Source organism: Amphibalanus amphitrite, unplaced genomic scaffold (genome assembly GCF_019059575.1).
Source record: "Amphibalanus amphitrite isolate SeventyFive unplaced genomic scaffold, NRLGWU_Aamphi_draft 000038F_arrow, whole genome shotgun sequence".
Lineage (NCBI taxonomy): Eukaryota > Metazoa > Arthropoda > Thecostraca > Balanomorpha > Balanidae > Amphibalanus > Amphibalanus amphitrite.
In genome coordinates, this window is record NW_024881534.1 from 281689 (window position 1) to 306574 (window position 24886).

Below are 24886 nucleotides of genomic sequence, written 5' to 3' on the forward strand. Positions count from 1 at the left end.
CGGTCGCCCGGCCGGGCCGTTTCGCGGCCTCTGATTGGTGGAGACGCCGGCCGCCGACTGTCTCGTGCGGAGCGCGGTCTAAGACGGACGCCGCGGCAGTCGTCTTGTGGTGCGAGGAGGTGTGGGGTTGCGCGGCCGCGTGTGGACGCAAGGCCTATCCCGAGGGACGATTGTGGACGCTGGTGGACTGTGGACGGGTCGGTGGATTGTGGATTAGTGGAGGACTGTTGTCCCACGAGTGGCCTCGGCCTGCGCTGCGGCTGGGATACGTTTGTCAGGTGAGTTTCACGTGTGTGCCACGGCCTACCATGGAACGCGGGTGGGGAACGTGGTTTGTGCTTTACGGCTTGGATAATTAATTATTTTCTGGATGTGTCTGGTGTGTCGCTCCGTCCTGATTGTTGAACTGACCTTCCTGACTATGGCCTGTGACCACCGGCCGGTTTTGGGAAAAACATTGCCTTACATCATTGTCATACATTTCTGCAATTCGTGTGCAATGTAACAGCGTTAGTTGTGCAAACTGGTGTGCAATGTCTCTGTATGATGCATATCCCCAGACATATGGAAGGGTATGCGATGGTGCTCTCACTTGCACTAGGTGTAGTTTGCACGTGACACCTCAATCTTCACCGCTGACCGGCCAACCCCATTGCCAGGCATGGTCTCTCTTTACGCCGACCCGAAACGCCACCAAATCAGACAGCTATGAACGATCGATTTTATTGCCAGGGCAATGCCCTGATTCTGCTGTACACAATGAACAGGTGTCCGCGTTCTTCTGGACTGAACAGCGGCGATCCATGGTCCGAGGGGGACCCCGTTCACCCGCGCTGGTCCCTGGTCCGTGACAGTCATGGTATGCTCCTGAAGCGGCGGAGCGTGTCGTAAGGGACCGGCATCCGGTCCCGACCCGACCACAGTCCCAGCCGGCCCGGCGAACGGCCCACTCGCGATGAGTCGATTTCTGATCCGTTTTATGGCCCCAGAGCGGAACGCTGCGCTGGGTTGGACGTTGAGTGGATGTGTTTGTGTCGATTGGTCTCCCATCTGTTTAATTGGCCTTTTTGGGGCGCACGTGTCCCGTTTCTAAAACGTTGACAGGCCGAGGAACCCAGTGGGTTTTGTCGGGTCAACGGGCGCCATCCGCCCCTGGACTCAGAATACTGTTAGGTTGGAGTGGGACCTTGCAGGGATGAATGTTTTAGGATTCCACCTCGTAACTGAGCCACAACTATTAATTGCATTGTTTATTACTGATATGGCCTGCCATCTGGGTTACAGTGGTTACACTCATTGGTAATTTAAGAATAAATAAAACGAATTAGTTTGCAGGCCTCATCGCAGCTTATCGCTTCATCTGTTTGCTAGCAGATATTATATGTAATTGCCCAAGACGTGGAGACACCAGCCTAGTGACAGGAAGAACGCCGCAGTGTGAACCCTGATACTTTACATCTATTCGTAATGTATGTAGCTTTTTCTGGTGCTGATTTGTTTAAGAATCGTATCCGTGTTCGTGGCGCATTTCGTTTGTCACCCGAGACCTGCCCTACCTTAAACTTTTATTTTACCTTAAATTTTTATTTTTTATTTTTTTTTTTTGATTCCACCGAAGAAGAACCAAGTTCGAAAATATATTCTGGACCTTTTTTCAATTAATTTATCTGATATTATGAGAATAAGGTCAATTTTACCATTTTTATTGATTACAATCATGCTCAAAGAAACGTTGTACCATATAAAACTACCTTAAACTTCACTGAAAGTCATTTTGATGCCATTGTTCACAATGGAAATGTATGCACTGGCTGGTGTAGCCGACCATTGTGCTGGAAAACGGGCAATATGTTCAGTCTGACGGTGTGTCTGATCCAGTATGTATGCTGCGTTTGGTCCTTACACCATGCTAAATTGTAAATGCACCAAGACGCTGGCTGAAAGGCAATGAGTATGTTGGATAAGTTCCTCCTCCTTGTCCTCATGACCTTGCAGTAAAGAAATGTTTCTTATCCAGCTGAATGTGTTTTTATCCTCCCGTATTTAATTCATTTAGCTTAGCCGAGTTTGGTCCTTTTTGTGAAAGAAGGCTTTCCTCAGGGATACATTCAGGCTCTCGATATTTGTTCTAGAAGTTTGCATTGTTTACTTTAGAAAGTTTCCGCGAAAGTCTTCGAAACAAAAGCGATATCGCTGTAACAAAGTGGGACGTTGGGCCAGGGATGTTACCCTCGCTAGTCGCTACTAAAGGCCGCCCCACACTGGAACTCGCTTGCGGGTTGCGAGTTTGCGGGGTTTGGGTTTGCGGGCATAATACTAATTCATTGAGTGATTAGACCGTTCACTTATGGTAACTTCATGAATGCAGTGAAGCCGGTTCACCTTCAGAAACTTAAAAATAGTCGCAATACCAGCGCAACGAACCAAAATTCGACTCCAACGAAAAACCCGCAAACCTCGCAGAACCCGCAGACCTCGCAGCGAGGAAAATCGAAAGTTGACTCAAAATAAACTTTTGGAATGCGATGCAAGGTCGCTCGCAAGCTAGAAATATGCAGACTCGCTTGTTAGATGGTGGTGTGGGTCATTCGGCTTAGATTATATTATTTGATCTTGAAGAAACCCGAAAACCCAAAAACTCGCAACCCGCATGCGAGGTCCAGTGTGGGGCGGCCTTTAGGCGTGGTGCAAGGCTGAGAGGCCAGACACACACAACTGCCAAACGACAAAACTCCTCGAAATGTTCTTTATTTCCATTATCTCGTTTTATTGCGTCAAAAAGTCTGACTTAAGAAGAATACAACGATATGCCATGTCCATTGTCCATTAGGTATTCATTTGCTCGACTTCCGCTCGTCATCATTTCTCATAGCAATGCTTAAAATGTTTTGCAACTGCTATTTAGGTGCACAATAAAAAGTGGTAGCCGTACATACAATCCTTCCTTTTGCCAGATATCAATGACATTGTTATGATCAAATTATTTATTTGAACTTTGCACTAATTCTGCCCTATTATTTTTCACGATGCATAATGACTTTACTTGTGCGTACGTTAGTGATATATGCAGGGTTACTTTTACAGGAAAAGTCGAGAGGGGGAATTAAGTTCGGGGAGGTCATGACCCCCGTCCACCGCCGGTTTCTACGCCGACGCCTGTGCCGATATGCCAGTGAGTGCAGTGGCGGATCCAGGAGGGGAGGGGGTCAAATGGGTCATGACCCCCCCCCCCCCTCAGGGTCCGGGGGCACCAAAGGCCTGTCTGGGCCCAGGGGCACCAGCGGCCTAGCAGCGGCACCACAGGCCCGCCAGGGGCACTACAGGCCTAGCAGGGGCACCCGGGCCTGTCAGGGGCCCACAGGCTTGTCAGGCAGGGGCACCACAGCCCTGTCAGGAACACCATCGGCCTAGCAAGAGCACCACAGGTCTTCCAGGGGCACCACAGACCTGCCAGGGGTACCAGAGGCCTGCCAAGGGCACTACCGGCCTCGCAGGTGTACTTTGGGCCTGTCAGGGGAACCACGGTTCTGTCGGGGGTATTGCAGGCTTGTCAGGGGCACCACAGTCCTGTCAGGAACACCATCGGCCTCGCAAGAGCCCCACAGGCATGCCAGGGGCATCACAGACCTGCCAGGGGCACCACCTGCCTCGCAGGGCCACTACCGGCCTCGCATGGGCACATTGGGCCTGTCAGGGGCACCACGGGCCTGTCAGGGACACTTCAGGCTTGTCAGGGGCACCATGTTTCTTCCAGCGGCACCACGAACCTGCCAGGGGCACCTGCGGCCTAGCAGTGGAACCTCAGGTAAAAAATGAAATTAGGGCACCACCAAAATTAACCCTATTAGTGGCAGGGGGGGGGGGTTGTTTTCATCCACCCCTCAGGTTTTTCGGGAATATCTCCGAAACCGCTGAAGCTACGATGCTGAAATTTTCTGACTTTTCCAAAAACTAAATTGGGCACATTCCCTGAAAATTTCAAGCTCATACCTTTACCAGGGGCGGCTCCAGAGCACTGGGAATTGGGGGGTCCTATTCGTGAAGCGAGTCATTTCGGCGAAGATCACGATGCTGATGTATTATAACTGTATACACCAGTTTTACGAACAGTGAATGCAAGGTATCATGTGATAACATATACAAAGTTATTGTGCATCATCTTTTGACACGTTTTTGCTGTAATAGGCGGATCCAGGCGTCCAAAAAGGGGGGTAATGTTTTACCTCCCAACATAGGTGCCCTGACACCGCCTATGCATGACCAATACAATTTTAGTCGTTCTCTCATAAGAAAATTGTAACATAACAAGACCATTGCCACCCTTTTTAGAAACAGTACCAACAAAAACCTTATTTACTATACTTTTTGTGTACCCCCAATCTCAATGATCTGTATCCGCCTATGATTTTTGAAAATGCATATTTTTAGGATCCATGTAAATTCCTGGTTCATTCTCTATCGATCGGCAAAAGTTGCGTTACGATTGGCTCAGAAACCTGGCCGTGATAAACAGTCTAAAATATATCTGCAATTTGCCCGTTTTTACCCCCCTCTACCCCCCTATTGACCTTTTTTGAATTTTTATTTTTTAGAAATGTAGATCACGTTGAGCGAAATCGAATGCCGTTTGAATTTTGAAAATCGGCCCGTTAGATCTCGAGATATCAAGGGGGGGTCGTAAACAGCCCCCCCCCCCGCCACTAATAGGGGTAGCCAGGAGTCTGCCACTAATATATAGGGTTAAGTGGCCGAAATCCGTTGAGCTGAATGATGAATCCACTTCGAATCATGACCCTCCCCTTGGAGTTTTGCTGGATCCGCCCCTGAGTGAGTGCGAAAAGACAAGACAAGAGATGGTCCCACCGACCATCTGATGGGTATCGGGTCAAATCTGGAGTTCCGGATATTTTAAGTTCCGCCCGGGCGGTGCCACTGCCCACAATCATTGATAATATCTTAGCGCCAGCAACGTTAATTGATGACTAGAATCTGAATAACGATGACTAGAGAATCTGAATAGCGAATGAATTGAAAATGGGCTCAAAAATAATTTTGAAAGGGGGAAATTCCCCCTTCCCTCTCTAGCCATTATTACACAATTTGAAAGGGGGAGCGGAATTTTCGAAGGGGGGAAATTCCCTCTTTCCCCCCCCTTTAAAAGTAACCCTGGATATATGTCCGCATCGCCGATTCACTTGACCACCGAAATGCTGCAGCACCGGTTCACAGAGTCCCAGTCCAATAAATCAATTCGTTGGTAATTTTAGCCCGAGCTGTCTACGGACAATTCTGGCCGAGAGGCGATTTCCAGGCACGGTAAATGATAGCAGACACTGACACTATACTATAATGGCACTGTGGAATTTCACAGAAATCTAGTGTAACAGCATGTCGAGCGTTATTAAAAATGCGAGTTTAATGCGTTATCATGTTTGCTTAGGTAAAGCTAAATCGATGATTGTCTTCTAGCGCTACAATAGGATAAAATATGCAAAGAAACTGTATCTTTGGTCTTATCGTATTTTACTGATAGGGATGTGATGTTTGTATCGGGTTTATTTCTTTATTAAATCGTGCAATTTATTAGATCTTCGAAGTACATATTTTTTGAAATTTTATGTATTGGAATTTGGAAAAGAAGACGGCTGATGTTCTTCGTGACCTCTGCCTATGTAGTGATCATGAAACGTCTCCCGCAGTATACAGAGCCTGTTAGCTGTCACCAGTGAGGGTGGGTTTGTTTTGCTAATCGATGTCATTCAGCTAGAAATAGACCGACCTGTTGGAATTAAGTGACGTCAGAACGGCCGGTGCCGCACCTTGGTGTTTTGTGCACGTCTTTCAAATATGAATTGTCAGGGAAGGTCTTAGTGAATCTTTGGTGAATGTGCTAAGAAATAGGGGGAGTAGTGAAGGACGATCACTCAATACATGGTGACCTCTGGTGATCGCAAATCGACATAAGCACTATTTGTCTTTGAATAGTGAAAATGCACATGCTCTACAAGTATTGGTATTTATGTCTGGCATGCGGTTCGCTGTCACCAAGTTTTATCATATCAAGGGCCATCAAGGAAAGCTTTGATAGTGCTGACCCGGCTGTTCGATTTCGTCAGCTTCAGTAACCGTTGACGCAACGGTGGCTGTCATTCTTTGATCTTCATTGACCGACTTTGCTCGCAAGGGGCCACCGACGTCCAGTGGTAGTCGCCATCACGTGCCACGTCGTCCCCGCCCTATAGAAAACTTGTCCCTGCTCCGCGACAGGCTATCGCCTAAAGCCGACGATAAGCAGGCAGTACGCTTTGTCAATGCTGTATTCTGTCAGTGTTGTTAAGAAACTTGTTTCATGCTATCTATTGAATGTCGAGAAGTTTTGTCGGCAGGGACGGTTTTCGTAAAATGGCTTTTGACGCCCATCTGGTCGTGTTTTAGGAATCGATACCCCGAGTTAAAGCGTTATCCTTACCTTACAGGTCAGGCTTATTGACCGTCAGACATCTCACTTTTAGTCGATAGCAGTTTTGTTGTGTGTCATGGGCGATTTATACGTATTTTCCCCGTCCTCTGCACGACACAGTGACGTGCCAGGTGTGCTCCAATGGTGAAATCGACAGATATATTGTAAAACCGTGACATGCCGGCTATCGGATGGAGCCGATACAAGACCTTCGATCCCGGGCCGGACATCTTTTTGTCTGTTAGAAGTGAGCGGAGGATGGCTGGTGTTTTGAAATTAGACTTTTTCGGATACTCTGCCATTTATGTACTGAGCTCTTATGGTTGCTTCTATATGGGCACCTTTTGTATTTTTTTTTTCTTTAGCTGATATGAGATCCTTTAGTGTAATTAACTTCTTTTTGTTTTAGATCCTTGCAGTGGTAACTGGTTATTTTTTTACCGTTCGTACTTCGTTCTCCATTTATGGTAAAGCTAAACATCAGACGTTTTAGGGATCGCGTTATCAGCGACTTTAATTAAAAAGGTGATTCCGTTATCAGGTAAACCATGCATGACAGTAGAGCTTGCATGGAACTTTTAAGTCATTTGTTGGTCTAGGATTAGTGACCCATTCTTTGCATTAATCCTGTTAAATTATTATAACATTATTCGGTGGCTAGTATAATTGAAATTAGTATAACAACTAACAAGTGTCACTGCGAATCAAGGACTAAGTATGCCTACAATTGTTCTGAAATTTCCCGTACCTACCGACAGAACTATCCATTCTACCTAATTTTGGATTTATGTGTTAATTCTTCACCCACACGAGAGCGCAAGGATGATCGTTTTTAAGTCCTAGACTCGCCGGATCTTTGTCGATCCATAAACATGAAATATTTAATTCTGGGCTCACTATGTGTTCACTGTTCAGTCAAACTTAAAATTTGCCTCTCTCTCTCTCTCTCTCTCTCTCTCTCTCTCTCTCTCTCTCTCTCTCTCTCTCTCTCTCTCTCTCTCTCTCTCTCTCTCTCTCTCTCTCTCTCTCTCTCTCTCTCTCTCTCTCTCTTCTCTCTCTCTCTTCTCTCTCTCTCTCTTCTCTCTCTCTCTCTCTCTCTCTCTCTCTCTCTCTCTCTCTCTCTCTCTCTCTCTTCCTCCCTCCCTCCCTCCTCCTCTCCTTCTCCTTCCTCATCTCTCTGCCGTGCATCACACTAGCGTTTGGTCTCAACCACCACCCCTCCTCCTATCCTTCTGCCACCCTAACCCCTTCCCCACTAACCCCACAGCACCCACCAGCGACATCGAATTCGGCGGCTCTGACAGGGGTATCCACTGAGCCGCAACCTCCACGACATCCGCCGCCTCCACAGAACGTGTCCGCGCTGACAATGCCGGCGCGGCGCGGCCGTCGTGGCGCGGACGCGACGAACGAGACTCGGTGACGACGTCGGCTGTCGCTGCAGACTGCGGGCCTTTCATCGGGGCCGGCGGGCGCGCCACCTCTGACGGATCGAGTCGCTCGCACACGCCACCGCTGAGAAATGGCTACAGCGGCCGGCCCGGCGAGCCGGGGACCAGAGGGCCGGCTGGGGTGTGGAGCGGAACCATAGAGCGCATACAGACTGGGAATGCACCCGCGAGGGAGGGGAGGGGTGGTGGTGGTGACTGGTGGTAACAGGGTGGTGGAAGAGACTGGCATGAACGGGAGAATGGTGATGACTGCAAACAGCTCAGAGCCGTGCTGATTTGTTGCAAATTGGAGGCTTCTTGGAGCCGGAGAAAAGAGGAACGAGAATTCTAGCATGGGGTGATGCTATTTGAACAGAGCGGAAAAGTGCTGTTATCGGTGTTATATGTCTCATGTCGATCAGATAAGATTTGGGAACTAATACCGAATGCAGCCCGGTCTGTGGCCGGGTCCCTGAGACCACAGAGCTGCTCAGCTGTCAGTGTCGGCGGAGACCGCGGCCGGGACCGGACCGGGCCGCCGCCCAGACCAGACCGCGCCGTCGCCCGTCTGACACGGTCCGTCGTCTTGATACATGGTCGGCCTGTGTGGTCCGATGTCGGCAACACTTTAGATGCGCCGGCACGCGGCGGCTAATCTCGCCACTGCACCGACAGTGCGGAGATCAGTGCCGACAGCGCCGACCCGGTCGCAGCGCGCCGCCAGTTTGCCTGCTTTGCGCAATTTCGGCCGCGGAGCAACCGGTTGTCAGTATTTCCGCCGAGTTTCAAGGAGACCTCATATGCCGAGCTCAGCTAAGGGGAAAAGACACGCCGCGCGTTCGTAGAGGGGTTTTATTCACACGCTCTGGTCTGAGTTTGACTGCCTTACCACCCGCACTGCTGGAGTGGGGTTGATCCAGAGCACTGCCTGTCCACGTCAGAAGCGTCAGATGCTATCGGATCAGCGCACCCTGTCGTGTCCAACCTTGATCGCGTCCAGTGCTCAGCGAGAATATTCCGTCAACAATGCAGTCGGTGCAGAGCAAGGTTGTATCCGAGCGTCTCTCCACCGGCCGGACATCATATTCCGAATCCGGCCAGATCTGATTTGAGGCGTCGGGGCGCTTGTTGAACCTGAACTTGATCTCGATGCATGTGTGTGGCAACACGGCGACGACACGTAAGATGTGTTATGTTTGATCCGTTGCGTTGATGTATTGCGTTGAGCGTTGCGTTAGATGGGTTCCGTTGGATGCGTCGCGTTGGGCGAGTTGTGTTTTGTTGTTTGTTTTGCGTTGAACGCCCGTTGCATTTAGACGCCGGACTACAAGCTATCATGGTCATCACCACTCACCAATCCAAACCTCCAGCAGTCTGCTGCCGTTTTGGAAACCGTATAGCGATGATTCAGTAGTGGCGAAACTGTGTCACTGCCGGCTACCACTCATTGTCAGGGAACCGAATGGACGAATCGGAGGAAAAAGGCGGCCCGCGGGGAAGAACGACCGGAAAACAGCCCTCCAGCGGGCGCGTCCATGGCTGCTGATGGGAGTTTAGTTTGGAGTGGCGGTTATACCTACTCGTAATGGCGATAGTCTGTGATCTTCTAATTATCGTTGGTCTACATATTTATTACATGCGTTTGACGGGAGAGAGACTGTCGACAGTGTTACTTGTTGTCTGCATCCTGACGATTCTAAGGCCGTAACTTTTGCTTATAGTTGCTTCATCAAGCACAAACCAACGGCAAGTTCCTACCGTTTCATTCTCCTGATAAAGCGATGTTATATCTTTGCACGCATCTTTCTCCCGTTGAAGCACTCTAAAAGTCGAGAGCAATCTTCCACATCCGCCTTTGCGTATGTAGAAATGCGTCTGTGGAATGAATAATAGATAAGTGTTGCACAGTTATGCTTTTATCTTGTATGCCTACGACAGCCAGAATGGAAATTGATGTTGCAACCAACATCAGTTGCAACATTGACATAATTGCAATTCAGTGTATGTATCTCACCGTTTTGCGGTCACCTGCTTCTATTGTCTGCCACGAAACCCAGTGTCTGAACCTTCAGTGACGCTTTGCTGTATGAATGCTTCGCGTTGTGTTGTCCATATATCACCGTGTTTTTTCAGCTTATTTCGCGTATCCGGTGGTCAACCGTCTCTCAGATCTCGACCTCCGTACAACAAAACGGTTCTGTGCCGCCCTCGCTTCTCAGCCACCTCACACACCCATAGAAATTCCCACAGGCCCTCCCTATTCCGCCTCACAGACCGCCCCATTACAGACCATCCCAAAGGCTGCTTCACTAATCCTTCTACTTTTCCCACAGACCGTCCCCCTCAGACCTTCCTTTAGATAAATCAATATAAACACTATCACACTGCCAGCCCAGATCTTTCACACTACATCCCTGAACACTACCACACACTACCACAGATACCTACCCCCCCCCCCCCCCCCCCCCCACAGACGTGCCGGCTCGCCGCTCGCCTATCCAGCCCTCCCCAGCAAGCCGCGCCGGGCAGTGCACGCTCGGACCGCGCTGCCAAACCGGTCTGCCGTTCGCCGTCTGCCAGCGGCCGGCGGCAGCGGGTGCCTGGCCCTGCCCTGCCCAGCCCGGCCCTGCCCGGCACGGCCCGCCTAGCCACCACCAGTGCACGTGACTAGCTGCTTTGGCCGGCCGCCGGTGCTGGAGGCGACGGCGTCGGTGGATACGCCGGCTGGGTCGCGTGGGAAGAGTCACGCGTCGGTACGGGCCGGATACAGCCCGGATACTGGCCGGATACAGGCTGGATATGGGTAGATGCTGATGGGCCCATGTGGATATGGGTCCGATATGGGTATCCGGTAGATACAGATTTAGATGAAAAACGGTTAGATACAGAGTGCATGCCTAGAGATCTTCACCATTCAATTGCCTGCGGACTTTGCTGGGGAAGAAACTAGCCAGCTGTGGTGCAACATGCACGGCTGAAGTTCATGGTACTATTGTGTCGCAAATTGAAACTTTTCCAGCTTCAAGCCCAAACAACAGCTGATCGGGATGAAAAGAAAGAAATCAATAACCTCTCAGAACAAATGTACCTATCCCACATGGCTTGTGATTCCATTACCAAACCACCTCCCAGCGCCGGTGCACGGGAGCCGGACCGGGGGCGACCGGTCCTCACGCCGTATCGAAGTCGTGACTGCCACCGAGTTGATCGGCCCAATGGTGCTCTGTCGATCGACCGGAGGAGGAAAAATGACCGGCCGATGGGGCGCCGGCAGGGTCGAGTGGCGGCGGATGGGGCTGGACAGTCTCAGACGAGTGGCGCGGCTCGCTGTGACGGGTCACGGGAGCTGCTCGATAGGAGGAAAACGCTGCCGTCTCGTTCACCGTCCGCAGCAGCGTCGCACCGCAAACCGACCGAGCCGTCGGCGGTTACCTGTTTGCCAAACCGCTGAGGTCACCCGACCATGTTTGAAGCGCCGGAAAGGGGAATGTGACGGCCCGGTCAGCGCTGTTTGCGGGACGGTGCGGGCTGAGCTGAGGTGTTGGAGTTTGCTTTTCTCGGATGTACGCAGCTGGGAGGGTGACTGGAAGCTGGGTTCTTAGCTGTGAGTTGCCAATGGCGATGATTGGTGTTGAGTGTGACCCCGGTTAATGGTTATGTCCTTATCGCCGCGGCGAATCGTGTTGCTGTAGGTATGTCATTTTCCCTGGCCCGCCTGGCTCAAAGTACCGCAGTCCAGCTGTCGAGGAGATGCCACACTAGCATGCACCTGTCGTGTTAACATATTCATCCTGCATGTATGACATCGCCAAGTAGGTGTACTTGCCAAATCGGTTTAGCCCTCTCTGCCCTGAATGGAGTATGAAAACTATCACGACGCTGCTCGGCTGAAGTGCTAAATCTTTTGCATAGTAGGTCTACATAGTAAAGATTGTTCCCGAAGTAGCAGCTAAAAATTTGCTCCGCCTCAGATTAGGTCCCGCCTTTTCTCCCGCCTCCACCTTCTTAGAATCTCCGTCTGCTGGGCCCATCTGTATCTCGAGTTTATCCACATCTCCACGCAAACCTGAACCATAGCCGAGTCGGAGCTCGCACGCAAACTTGCTATGTTAGCGGCCGTAGCAAGGTGGTGGTGCCTGTCTGAATATCAGCCAATGCTGACTCCTGAGTCGCCTCGGCGTTTTCGGTGTTGGGACGCGGCAGTACGATTTGCAATAGTTCGTCAGTGGTTGAGGCTGAACTCTGACCGACTTACCAGTTCCTACATGAAGCCCAGCCGGAACCAGTGTTCTGCCAGCCATGGCACGGACAGCGGCGGTATTCTGACTCGCCCATTGCCACTCCAGCAAGTGTGGGACCGCTCTATCTCAACTAGGGCCGGTGTTCTTCGGCGTCGCCCCGTCATTCTCGGTTGGAGCCGTCACTTTTCGGCGTGTCTCGGTGAGGCTCAGTCGGCTCCGGACCTCAGTGTCGTGATGTCACGCATCGAATCCCTCCGGCGTCGTTCACGTTGCGCCACTCGCCGTGCTCGCCACTGTCACGACAGCCACGCTGACCGCCGGTGACGAGCTACAAACTCGACCGACCAATTTGGTTGGGCCTATATTCGCTTCACCGTCGCTACTATCCATCTGCCTTAGCATTGATTCTCATTCATCCTCAGTCAGCCTCCACCATTCGTATCACGTCATCGACTGTCGGACGCCATCCCGCCATCCCCGGACGCCATCCTAACCTCCTCGAGTCAGTTGAGACTCTCCTCTATCCTCCGCGTCTCGGTCGGCCGCCTCCGGCGCTGGCTGACGGGTGGTGTACTGCACGGGCTACCGCCGCCGCCGGGGACGCGATGCACATTGCACATTGCACACCGCACGCCGCCGGACGTGGGTGTAGCATGGCTTTGTGGGTGCCGAACGCGGCGGCCACCGCGGCAGCGCGGCGGAGCGGAGCGAGCTGAATGGAGCGCGCGGCCGACTTCAGTAGCGTCCCGGCACAGATTATGCTAATCATCACTTTAAATTGACCTTTTTTGCCGGGGTGCGCTTAAAGACATGGCGGCGCAAATTATGGCTCGTTGCATTATGCATTATGCATATGAGTGACCTTGATAATCAGAGTGGTCTCGGAGGTAGCCGGCGGTCCGGGATTTGTTCGTCAAATCGCACCGCAAAAGAAAACAGCATTAGGCGTCTCTGGCTGAGCACTAGGTCTGTTTTTCGTGTGTCGGTCCGTAGCAAAGTTACGACCTGCGGTGGATTACGAGGATGGCCATTCGATTCGGACCGAGCAGTGAGGAGCTGACGTGTTTTCTACGGTGAATGTTCGTTGATAGAATATCCAGACTTTCCTCAAACCAATATTTTGCGCTGTAATTTGGGTGGCTTTTAATATCGGATGATTGATGGCAAATTGTTTGTGTTGACCGTTGTATAAATCTCAGCACAAATTGAGCTTTATGGTGGCTGTGATTTGCTGAGAAGCTAAAAGGAATGGAGTCGGTCTATCTTCATTTTACTTTCCTTCATTGGTTGTTTATTGCTGTCTCCCTGCAAACCAGTGTCGCACATAACGTTTGGGTCAGTCCAGCCGGACAGTCCAGTCAGTTAATCCACAATTAAGCTCTGGGCGGCTGCTATTTTACCTCGGCCTCAGCTCACACAGGGCTCTGCTTCCAGACGATAAAATCCGCCCTCCGTGTAATTGCAGTTTCTCATGGCCACAAATAGTGATAGCCGAGGGAAACAAATGTGCCGCGGCTGAGAATGGGTGAGATATGGGCCTTACCAAGCTGCGATAGCGGCACGAACAATCTAGATAGCAATATTGCGCAAATGGCCGCGACTGTTTCCGATGTGAGACATACGTGAGAGCGCAGAGACAATAAGGTACAACTGTCGGAAGGGAACGCGGTGCTTTCCGACTCGCATATGACTTGCGTTAATGGGTGAGTGCCCACAGATCCGTTTAGGAGCGCTGCACGAATCTCAGTGTACACCCGAGACCACGGTGTGCTCCGTTAGGAGCAGTGCTTTAGGGGCAGACTTTGAAGAAATTTGCTCCAAAGCAACAAAACTAACAATCCTATATAACGAGACCTATGTATATTCTCTGTCTGACATTCAGTTTCTCCTGCCACAGGTGACCCGATGCGCGGCGGTGACGTGGCTGACCTCCGGTGACCCGAGGTGCCAGGGATGCGGCCGCCGCCGTCCGCCGGCCACCGCTGGGCCCTGCTGGCCCTGCTGCTCCTCTGTGGACCGCCGCTGACACACGCCGAGGAAGGTAAGACGACCCGGCCCGGCCACTTTCGCCAGTGGTATCGATTTCGGTAGCCACCGGCATAGACCCGGGAACAGGGGGGGCAGCGGGGGCGCTTGCCCCCCCCCCCCAACTTGGGAGCCGAGGGGGCGGCGCCCCCTCAACATTGAGGTAGCGAGAAAACATCTTTCCTCCCTTTTCCGGACTTCTTTCCTTTTTGTTTCCTTTATACATATAAACATCAACACACGACATTTTCCTTGCCATCTGAATGGTTTCTGCTGATACAGTATCGATTTGACAACATCTGCTATTGTCATCCCGCTTTCATTTGGGCCTGCCCTTGGCCATAGTTTGGCAGGCCAGATTTTATACTGCACCAGCTTAAGTCAACTTTGAGAAATACATAACATACAACGGTGGTAAAATCGTTGCTATAGGTATAACACAGTTTACCCGCTCCGGGTGTGATGGAGGGGTGTGGGGCAATGAGTGCACTGACGTGGCGCCCTCGGAGGGCCGGTATGGGATTAAAGCTCAGCGACACTAAGGGCTTGTGTGGTGCCTTCGGTTATCGGTAGCACCCTCAGATTCACCGGCGTAGGGCCCTCAGAGCCGCCGGTAAGGGGCCTTTAGAGGCACCGGTGGGGGGCCGCCATGCAGGTGCCGGTGTGGGCGCTCAGTGGTGCTAGTGTGATTCTCTCAGAGGTGCCGATGAGGGTCCTTACAGGCATTGCTGTGGGCCCTCATAGACGCTGGTGTGGAGCCGTTACAGACGGGTGTGGGGCCTTTAGAGCTGCTGACGCGAACTCTCTATAAGCCGGCAGGGGGTCTCATTGACCGGCAAGGGGTCCTTAGGCCGGCAGAAGAAGTCCTGTGGGGTCCTTAGAGACCGGCATGGTACTGTCAGACGCCGGTGGGGCCCTCAGAGTCACCGGTGTGGGGCCCTCAGAAGTCACCAGTGGGTGGCCTTTAGATGCGCAGGTGTTGGTTGGGTCCTCAGAACCGCCGATATAGGGCTTTAATAGGCACTGGTGTAGGCACTCAGAGTTGGGGGTGTGAAATCATCAGAGACAACGGCGTGGGCCCTCATAGGTGCCGATGAGGGCCCCCACAGTTGCCGTTATGGGGCCCTCAGAAAAATAAGTGTGGGATCATCACAGGCGGGAAATGCCCCTAGAACTGGCCCCTCATAGGCCGGTAAGACCTCTCAGAGGCCAGTAACGGGCCTTTGGAGACCATCGAGGGGCCCTTAAAAGCCGCAAGAGGCCCTGAAAAGCCGGCTTGGGGCCCTTATGGAGATCTTAGTGTGGCTATTTAGGGCCCATGAGGTGCTCTAACGAGCCCCATGGGACCCTTCTGAGCAGAAATATGGCCATCGTTAACCCTCAGCGGTCAAATGGCGCCGCAGGGCGCCTCGGACCCGAGGGTCCCTTTTATCCCGATGGGGGGGGGGGGGTACGTGTCCCCTTAGACCCCTAGCTACGCCACTGTTCCATATGCATCATGTCAGGCATTTTAGGCTCGCCCCCCCAACTTGAAAATCGTTCCCGGGCCCCTGGCCACCGGTGAAGTGGGCAGATCTTGCCCAGCTGGCTTCGCTGCTTATCGCAATTCTGAATGCTAGAGGAGCGATTCAGCAACTCCGACTCGTAAACTGGTAGCTGGAATGATCTTCCACGGCGCCGAGGGGTCGACTTTAGTAAAAAAGTATCGGGGTGTATCGTGATGTTTTATCGGTTATCGAGTTCCACTAGTGCATCGGAAACGACCGGTGGCATCACTCTCTCTTTGATTTGAGGAGACTGTGTTACATCGAGCAAAAACATCCCGGCTGCGGCCGCTTTTTGTTGAATTGTGTGACCCAACTTATCTTAGTGGGTATCGGCTGATGCGACTATCGCGAGTCAAGGCTGACTAGCCGTGGGACGCGTCTGTGCGGGCCTTTCGCCGAGCAGCGCGTGCCCTTTGCTGCCGCCGGTATACTGGTTTTCCATGGGCGCCTGTTTTGTATGCGCCGCCTCAATCGATGAGCTTGTTACATAATGGCCATGGGTTACTGGTTCGGGCTTCACGGTTTGTTTTATCCATGCATAACAAATGTGCAGGTACTAAGGCTGAGCTGAGGCATTTTTCTTTGAGAGGTTTTCACGGCATACTCCTGGATTATGCATATCTTCTGAAATTCTTGCGTCGTTTTCGTGATAGCCGCCTGCCGTGTAAGCATTCACAAACCACAGGCCCACAGTGCATGATAACCATGCACGACTACAGGGACGTGCCCCGCTCGCCACGTATGTATGCACGCCATTCATTCGTTTTCATTGTGAAGCTCTTGATGCCGCCTCTACGCCTCGCAATTTTCTCTCGCGCAGTAGTTCTTGTTCTCCTGGTCCGTTCCCTTTGTGCTCCTGTCCTGTCCGCTGCTCGCTCCGTTCTCTGTTCGTCTCTCTCTCTCTCTCTCTCTCTCTCTCTCTCTCTCTCTCTCTCTCTCTCTCTCTCTCTCTCTCTCTCTCTCTCTCTCTCTCTCTCTCTCTCTCTCTCTCTCTCTCTCTCTCTCTCTCTCTCTCTCTCTCTCTCTCTCTCTCTCTCTCTCTCTCTCTCTCTCTCCGTCCTCCGACCGTGTATATCACTCTGTTCTCTCTTCGCACATCTCAGCAGTCATTTGTCCGTACGCTCTTCTGTCTGCTCCATCTTCGCTTCCATCTCTTTTTTTTTGTACCCCGTTCTATTCCATATATTTCCATTTTCCTTCGCACTTTCTCCCATTATCTTAACTCTTTCCATGTCTCTTCCCTCGCTCTGTCCCCCTGTCCCTTCCCTCTGCCATTGGTTTATTGTAGGTATGCTCTTTCTACATGTAATTTATAAAGTTTCAACAAAGCAGCCGTCACTGACGGTCGAAGTTACGAGAGCACACTAATCCGTTCATCCGTCCACATTCTCCCTGCCTTCCGGAAGCCCAGTGTCCACATGCATGTGGACACTGGGCACATACATGTGGACACGCCATGTACATGGCGTGCGTCAATGCGGTCGTATATTTCATCCTGAGTGACCGGGGCATGCGTGACCACTAGACCCGCTATGTGTGCGTGCACATTGGCTGCCTGTCATCCTGTCTTCCTGTCACATCCTATCTCATCATGCTACCGAGCGACGTCCTCTGCGATCATCACCGATCACCAGCCATGATCACCGATCACCGGCCATGATTACCGATCGCCCCTGTCCCGGCGGCGACGCTCCCGGCGGTGACCAGCTGCCTGTGCCCGCCGTTCCGTGACGCTCCGTCGTCGCACGGTGTGCGTGAGTCAGAGGACCGGCCCTCGGCGGGACGAGGACAGGGCGGGGGCGGCCGGACCGCTGTCCTCGACCGTCGCTAGGTCGTTCCCACGCGTCGGCCGGCGGCGGCTCGCCGGTGGTCCGATCCGTCGGCCGGACGCGATGGGACCGGACAGGACTGACACCCCGGTGTCAGGACCGATCGGATCGCCGCCCCTACTACCGGGGTCTGGCTCAGACAGTCGCCACTGGTCCTCGCCGCGCCGCCTCTGCCACCGCTGCCGTGCCGCCCCAGACGCTTTCCGGCGATTTTGTCGATAATTTTCCATCATTGTCGCATTATTCGCCTGTTTCCTGTGTGGGGGCCGCCGCTGCGGTGGCTGTGGTACCGTGTGACGCGCGAGGGCCTAACGGGAGACCGCGCCGCAGCAGGTGGACCTCCCCGTCCGCAAATCGGACCGAAATCAGGGACTCTGGCCGACCGATTTACACGTGATTATGCTGATTGGGGGGTTTCGTGGGACATGGGTGCCCCATTGGTGGTTTCCAATCGCGTGATTGTTTCCGAATGCCATCCAAGTGGGGGATCGTTTATTTATGTGTGTATTGTTGATTGAGTTACCCGTATTTGAGTGACTGTTATGACAGTTGGCTCACCAGCAGTCAACAGTGCAATGGAAAGATTACAGACGGTAGAGTCTAGCCGGTGAGAATTGAGTGCCGTCAATCACGCGTTATGGCCGCCTGATGACTCGTACCGGCAGAAAGTTGGTCGCCGGATACCACAAACGAGTGGCTATGGAGGAAATCAGCATAATGTGGCGGCATTGGCGCGGCGCTCCGACTCCGGGATCGTAACGGTAGAGAGCGACATGGTGTGCCGAACAGCGCCTGTGGGCCGCCTTCCGCCGCCGGGGAGAAACGGTATAAACGATGTCACGTGTGCCGGTATCGCGCCCATCGTCAGAGCGTTGTGGGAACGGGTGCACATCAAACAGGAGGATTGCCCAGGATGTGGTCATATCAATCAACGTCTTCATTTTTATTTCAAGTTTCAATTAGAATTTATGGTATGCGATTTGTTCATGTCGCTGGAATTAGAGGTTGGTTTTATTATTTCAACTAGCCATTGAACTCAAGTGAAATTGTTTGCTCGGTGTTTGAACAGGCCATTCACTTATCTGTTGCAAATTTAACCGTTCAACCGTTTGTTTATTTTTATTTAACTTGCTGCCTTTTTAGAAGAAGGATGTTAATCGTTCCCTATTCGCTAGATGAAGATAACAGTGCCGTACATGGATGAAGGGCGCAGACGGGGTCACCCCAGGTGCCTACTACCTATAGACGTGCCAAACTATTTTATAACCTTTTCGGGCCTGAGCGATCGCTCCGAAGTTTGGCCATTCCTTGGTCCTTTGGTTAAATATTGATTGGTTGATAATGGGATTAAAAGGAGGTGCTCCAAAAGTTCGAGTAAAAAGTAGAGCGCTGTGAGCAATTTCACTGAAACGGTTCCTTGTCCGCGGTCGCTAAGAATATTTCAATGGCTAGGATGGTTTCATTGTTAAAAGACAAAACCATTTAGAAATGAAATTCTTGTACGCGGTATAAGAACACGTAGGTAATGGTTACATTACATACAAGTTTAAGCAGTGCGTTTTGCGTACGTTCAATCGATAAGCTTACCTTATGGTGCGCAGCAGCGGAATGCTTCCGTTGCACGCTCTATCATTTGCCAGTCAAATTTCCTCCTTATATTCACAAATTCTAGCCCACTTATTGTCCTTGTGCTTACGTAACTGTTTTTCCGCTATCACGAAAGGCTAATTTGCCACATTTTTCAATCATAAACGTTATAACTCGTCGTGATCTTGGGCGCAAACGGGAAAACTCGAGCCTCACCGACGAATGTTCTAGCCGAAAATTATAGCCCTAGTCGCTACCACAGATGAGCTATAGTCGTCACCGCTGACAGGCCGGCCTGCGACGAGCTGTTTACCCGCGGAGGCACGCAGAGCTGAAGCGCTGTAAGTGCATTGCATTCAGATTTGTTTTCGGCCATTTGTGCGGCCCGGCCGTCCAAACAGTGATAGCGCTGGCGGAAACAGACGCCCGAATGCCGAGAGCGCTGTCTCGGCGGTGATGAAAGGGTGTGTCGATAAGATGAGATGGCACAGGCGGACCCTTATGATATAGCAAAGAGGCAGGCTGCTCTTTAGGTCGGTGGCATTGGGTGGTATTCAAGGAAGGAAAGAAGAACTTCAAGGAACTTCGTCCACTCGCGTCTCATGCTTTCCTTATGTCCTTATTGTGCCTGTGCGTCTGTCCGTCCGTCTTCCCGTCATTTCGTCTGGCGTCCGTCCATTTCTGCAGTGCTGGTTCACAGTGCAGCAGCACGAGTCTTCAGTCCGAGTCACCGTTGGTTGACTGGAGTCCGAGTCACCGCTGGTTGTCTGTAGTCCGAGTCACGACTCTGACTTCCTGGGCAGCTCGCGGCCGTGACTGGGCAACTGCAGTGCCGCGCCCGTTCCTGCCGTTTGTGCAGTGACATTGCGAGCCGGGAGAGTTTTTCTTTGGGAGAGCCCACTGCGCGACGACACACCTGCTTGGCCGGCGGCACGGATTGGTGCATCATGGATTGGACTGTGATGCCTGACATTGAATGACACGGCTTTGAAGAACGCAAAATGGATAAGCGGAAATATTTTTTTATGTTGTGTTGGTAATAGAACTTGGTGATTTCGGGGATTTTCATCAAGCGTTAAATAGATTTTAATTTTTAGTAGAACTAATTTAATGGATAGGTTACTTGGTTTATTTTGCTTTCCTCAAAGTCCATGATTTAAACACCGCAATTTCCCTGGCACAATGAACTACGGGACTGAATCATTATGCATGTCCTGGGGGTAAATCTGGCACATGCACACCACATTGAGCTTTTTATAGAGTGTTAGATTAACCTAGTTTCTCCAATGTCCATTGTTCAGAGCTTTGGAAATCCCGTTTATTTCCCTTGATTGCCGTCTTACATTTTTTACTGCTACTGACGCATGACCCGCTATTGAATAGAACTATTTTATTCTCCATTGCATTGCATTTAATGATTTTTATCCGAATGTAATGGACTGCATTATGCCTAAACTAATTTAATTTTCATCTGTTATCGGTTGTTCTTAATTGGTTTGATGCTTAATTAATGAAATAGCAATCAACTCTGGCCGTTGTCCTAGTTTATCGTTGTCACCGTAATATTTGTATACAATGCAATGCTCAGTACTTATAACCGGGGCAACACAAAACATGCGATTGCAATGGAACGGATTTGAGATCGTGTAGTGTAGATTGTAACGGTTGGATTGCAGGATGAATTGCTATCTTCGAATAGCTCAGTTTTTGGGGATGGGGAGCCATCTTTAGCAGGGGAGTGTGTGCGTCAGCATGGGGTTATCGGAAGCCAAGGGGCGAGGGGAATTCCTGCAATACTCTGTGCAGAAGTGATGACCAGGGTTACCAATATGGAGCGTGTTTGTTTTTGACGGTCTGCAGCGATTTTCCGGGACTGCGTCGGCGAACAAATGCGAGCGTGTCATGTGAGCGTGGGTGAACAGCGGTCCATGTTTGGGACGGCAGGCGAGTGGGAACCTGTGTGTGGGGTGTGTGACTCCACACAATGGCGGCGATATTGCGGCCAACAATGCCGGTGATGACGGCGATATTTGATTCACAGAAGAGCGCCAGCATGTCGTACCGCCGTCAGTCGCAGACGCGTCACTTCTAGATCATTCATAATCTTACATTGTTACTTGGACTGAGTCACTCGACCTGTATGTCTGGGAAAAATATATTTGGCTGTCGCGACTGATGTAATGCATTCCTCGTTAGGATTTCCCGTAAAACTGGTGACAGTACAACTTCCGATTCTGACGGTTTTGGGGCCAACATTTCCGATCTCGTTTCTCTACGAGCGCGTTCGGACGGCTCGTTTATTGATCGTCCCCTGCGGCGTTATGGCAGTGACACACCCTGGTCAACATCGTACAACCGGCCGACTTTCCGGGCGCCGCCGCCGACGCGCCGCGGCCGACGTGACGCGCCTTTATGGGAACGTGACCGGCGTATCTGCCGAGTCGGCACCCCCACCGACGGACCGGGCCACGGTCGTCGAGCAGATAAAGGTCCAGGCGCCAAGTTTTCTTCATTTCATCGATTAGCTGTTTGGGTTCGGTCAAAGGGCGGCGTCTCCCGACTTGTGATGACTTGTTTTCACAAGGAGCCACAGTCCGAAAGAGCTGTGTGTTTGTGTGTGTTTCATGATGGGCACCTTTGTGGTCGTTTGAGAACGCGGATGTGTTGCATGATGAATTCAAGTGTTTCCGTGTTTAAAACGCTGTAAAGAGGAAGAAAACAGAAAGGTCACTAATGATAAAAATAAAGTTTTAAGAGAAGGATATACCACCCTAATTGTAAATTTATTTTCATATACTCCGCCGCCGTAGCATTGCAAATGAGGTCTTTTAAGAGGGGTAAATTGCCTCTTTGTTCCCCCTAGATCCCACACAGGGCGCACCCGACTGTAATTTGTCGTCCAGTTTCGTTGCCGTGCACCCGGCGCCTGTGCGCGCTAAAAATAGACCGTTTTGCGGCCTAATCCACCGCAAATTACGCCAACTCTGATCCCCGGTGCCATCTTGTGCTGATTTCCCTGGGCTCCTTCTGACCTCCTCCAACGCCCAGCCTATTGCCGTCGCGACTGCGGCCTGTGCTGAGAGCTGCAGTCCCGGGGCTCGGGCTCCTGCTGATCGCTGACGGCTGATCGCTGACGACTGATCGCTGACGACTGAACGCTGTCGGCTGGGCGCTGCCGGCTGAGTGATGACGAGTGTCTGTCGCCGATGTTTGACGCTGTTCCGGTCTGTTGTTTCAGTTGTCCTGCTGGACACCACGAAGGAACAGCTCCTGGAGTGGACCCGCTACCCGTTCGGACCGCAGTCGAAAACTCCCGGGGTGAGTGGTATTGGAGTTGATGGGGAGTGGTTTGTGTCAGCGGAGTGTGGTCAGTGGTGGGTGGGTGAGTACCTCTCGGCCAAGGATGAAATTCTGGTGCTTTGTTTGTTATGTGTGTTGCTGTGTTCTGCTTAGCGTCTTTGAATGCCCTTTACCTCGAAGTTCACCAAATACAATATCATCCCTGTAAGGAAAACAAATGTTTTTAGGAAACGTTTTACAGACTTTGCCGAAAAGGAGCGATGACTGAAGGGTTCATGTTTTGCTCATCCGCTTCCGCTGTAGCATTCCACTCTGGTTTAATGCGACGTTCCTTTCACTCGGCTTAGTTTCCTTTGGATAAGTCTGCGAACGTCAAACGATACCGCACCTTGCACCTGGGCTCCACCCTATGTATTCCGCGTTGACCCTTCCTCTGCTGGACCATGAATAGTAGATGGCACTTACCTTACATGAACATGAATAGTAGATGTACATGCATGAACATTGAACAAGTCATGTGACATCTCCATCATCGCCTCGTCTCTCAAGCGCAATGACCTCCGACGCCTCCCACCTCTCATTTTTCCTGTCTCGACCCTCGGGTCCCGCCGAGTCGTGTCAGTCTTATTCCCGGAATCAGGTGAGTTCATGCACAGCTGAATGTTTCCCACAGAGGTCCGAGTTTGTATCAGTGTCGCTGGGAAAGACGAAGTGCCGTCTGGTGACGTGGCTCGGCAGGGGAGGAGATGAGAGTCCGTCAGAGGCTGATGTGGCGCTGGGGTACACAATGTTTATTGGTTGTTGCTGAGATGGTCCTGGCTGCCGGTGGTGGGTGCGCCGCCAGCGATTTAAATGCAAATTTTGGGTATGAATATCGTCAGCAGATACCTTCGGCATGGTGTGCACCCAGTGCATGCCTGTAATCCGCTTGTTTGGGAACGAGTCTTTAGTCGTCTGTAAGATGATTTTTATAGATGCTGTGTCTAAACCTTGGATTTTTTTTTTTGGGGGGGGGGGAGAATTTGACCATCTAACTGTTGTGCAGGTCAATGTTTTGCACTTAATTTTCGTTTTTATATTTGTAGTTTTGTTCCTCTGTTTTTTTTTTTTTGCGGAGATAAGGCATTCGCTTTCCTGTTCGATCGTTACACGAGCTACTTCCGGTAACGTCTCGGCGGTCGGCGTCGGCCCGCGCGCCGCTCCTCTCGCTGTTGCTCGTGTGTCTGTCTGTGTGTTGTCTGCCGGCGCTGCGGCCGTCCGTTTTTGATTAGCCAGTCACGCGGCCAGCTCGGAACGGGACCTCTCATTTTATTACTGGGTCATGAGCTCTAAATGGCGCCGCAAACACGGATCTTTCTAATGTGATGAACAGTGCACCTAATTCAGTTGTAACGGTGCCGTGCGACATAACTCTACGCTGATTGCAGACCGGCAGAGGATGGCCGCCGCAATGGTGTCGCGGATGATTTACCGGCTGAATTAGTATTTCCTAGACATTAGGTAGCCCGGCGCGCCCGTCACCGCCGGTGACGAGGCGCCGGCTGCCCTTTCATTGGCCTGCGTGTCGCCGGCCGTGTAACCTTGGCGCCGCCATTGAAGCTCTCGAGCCGGGCCGGTCACGCGATCGGCGGAGACCGGGCCCGACCAGTCACCGCCGTCGCCTCCGCGCCGGCCAGGTGGTCGCTCTTGATTGCCGTGTCGCCGGTCGTGATCGGGACCGAGACGGTTTGGTCAGTGTCCGGCGGGCTGGCTGGCTGGGCCGGCTGACTGTCTACTGTCTAGCTGGCTGACTCGCTGGCTTGCCTTTTGGATGACTGGCTGACTCGCTTTACTCGGTGGCTCGCTACCTCTCTCCCTGGCTTGCTCTTTGGATGGCTCTCTGGCTTGTCTGGTCGGTCGGCGACATTTCTGCTTCATCAGCGCGGTCGTCTCCCCGTCACCCGTCTCCACAGGTCGTCTGCCTCGCGCTGTTGTCTGCCGGTGGCCCGCGGCGGCTGAGCCGCTCGCCGGGCTCACCCCAGCCCTGCCCCAGCCCCACCCGTGCTCCGCCCGCCCGCCCAGCCATGTATAACCCGGCCGCGGAGCTCGGCTCAGCCCACACAACTATGCCAGCGTTCAGATCGTGATTCGCTGATCACCAGGCTCCTGCCTTGCCGTGCCGACCATCCACCGCCTACATCCGGTGTCTACATCAAACCACCATCACCTCCAAATGACATGGCCGCTCTCTTCCCTCCCTCTCCTGTCTCTCTCGCGTCCCCGTCCGTTCAGTGGCCCCGTCGACGGCGCCGGTCGAGCCGCGCTGTCGGCAATGACTGCAAGGCCAGGCAGCGGCGGCGATACGGTCGGCGGCCGCCGCTCACGACCGGGCTGCAAGGTGTCGCCATCCGTTCGTGGTCCACCGGCACCGGCTGCGGCACACCAGTGCCGATGGCTTCACGGCTACCGGGAGGGAGAGAGACTTATC

At 52.0% G+C, this 24886-nt stretch overlaps 1 protein-coding gene across 1 annotated transcript in view; it reads left to right on the plus strand.

Annotated features, from left to right (window-relative positions):
- The first annotated feature begins 38 nt into the window (after window positions 1–38).
- The window catches only part of LOC122373036 (ephrin type-B receptor 2-like), a 57238-nt gene continuing 32390 nt past the window's right edge, over window positions 39–24886 (plus strand). The window contains exons 1-3 of the mRNA XM_043350770.1: window positions 39–278; window positions 14029–14172; window positions 22358–22437. Of these exons, the coding sequence (XP_043206705.1) occupies window positions 14085–14172; window positions 22358–22437 (168 nt within the window). The 5' untranslated portion in view covers window positions 39–278; window positions 14029–14084. The remainder of the gene's footprint in view (window positions 279–14028; window positions 14173–22357; window positions 22438–24886) is intronic.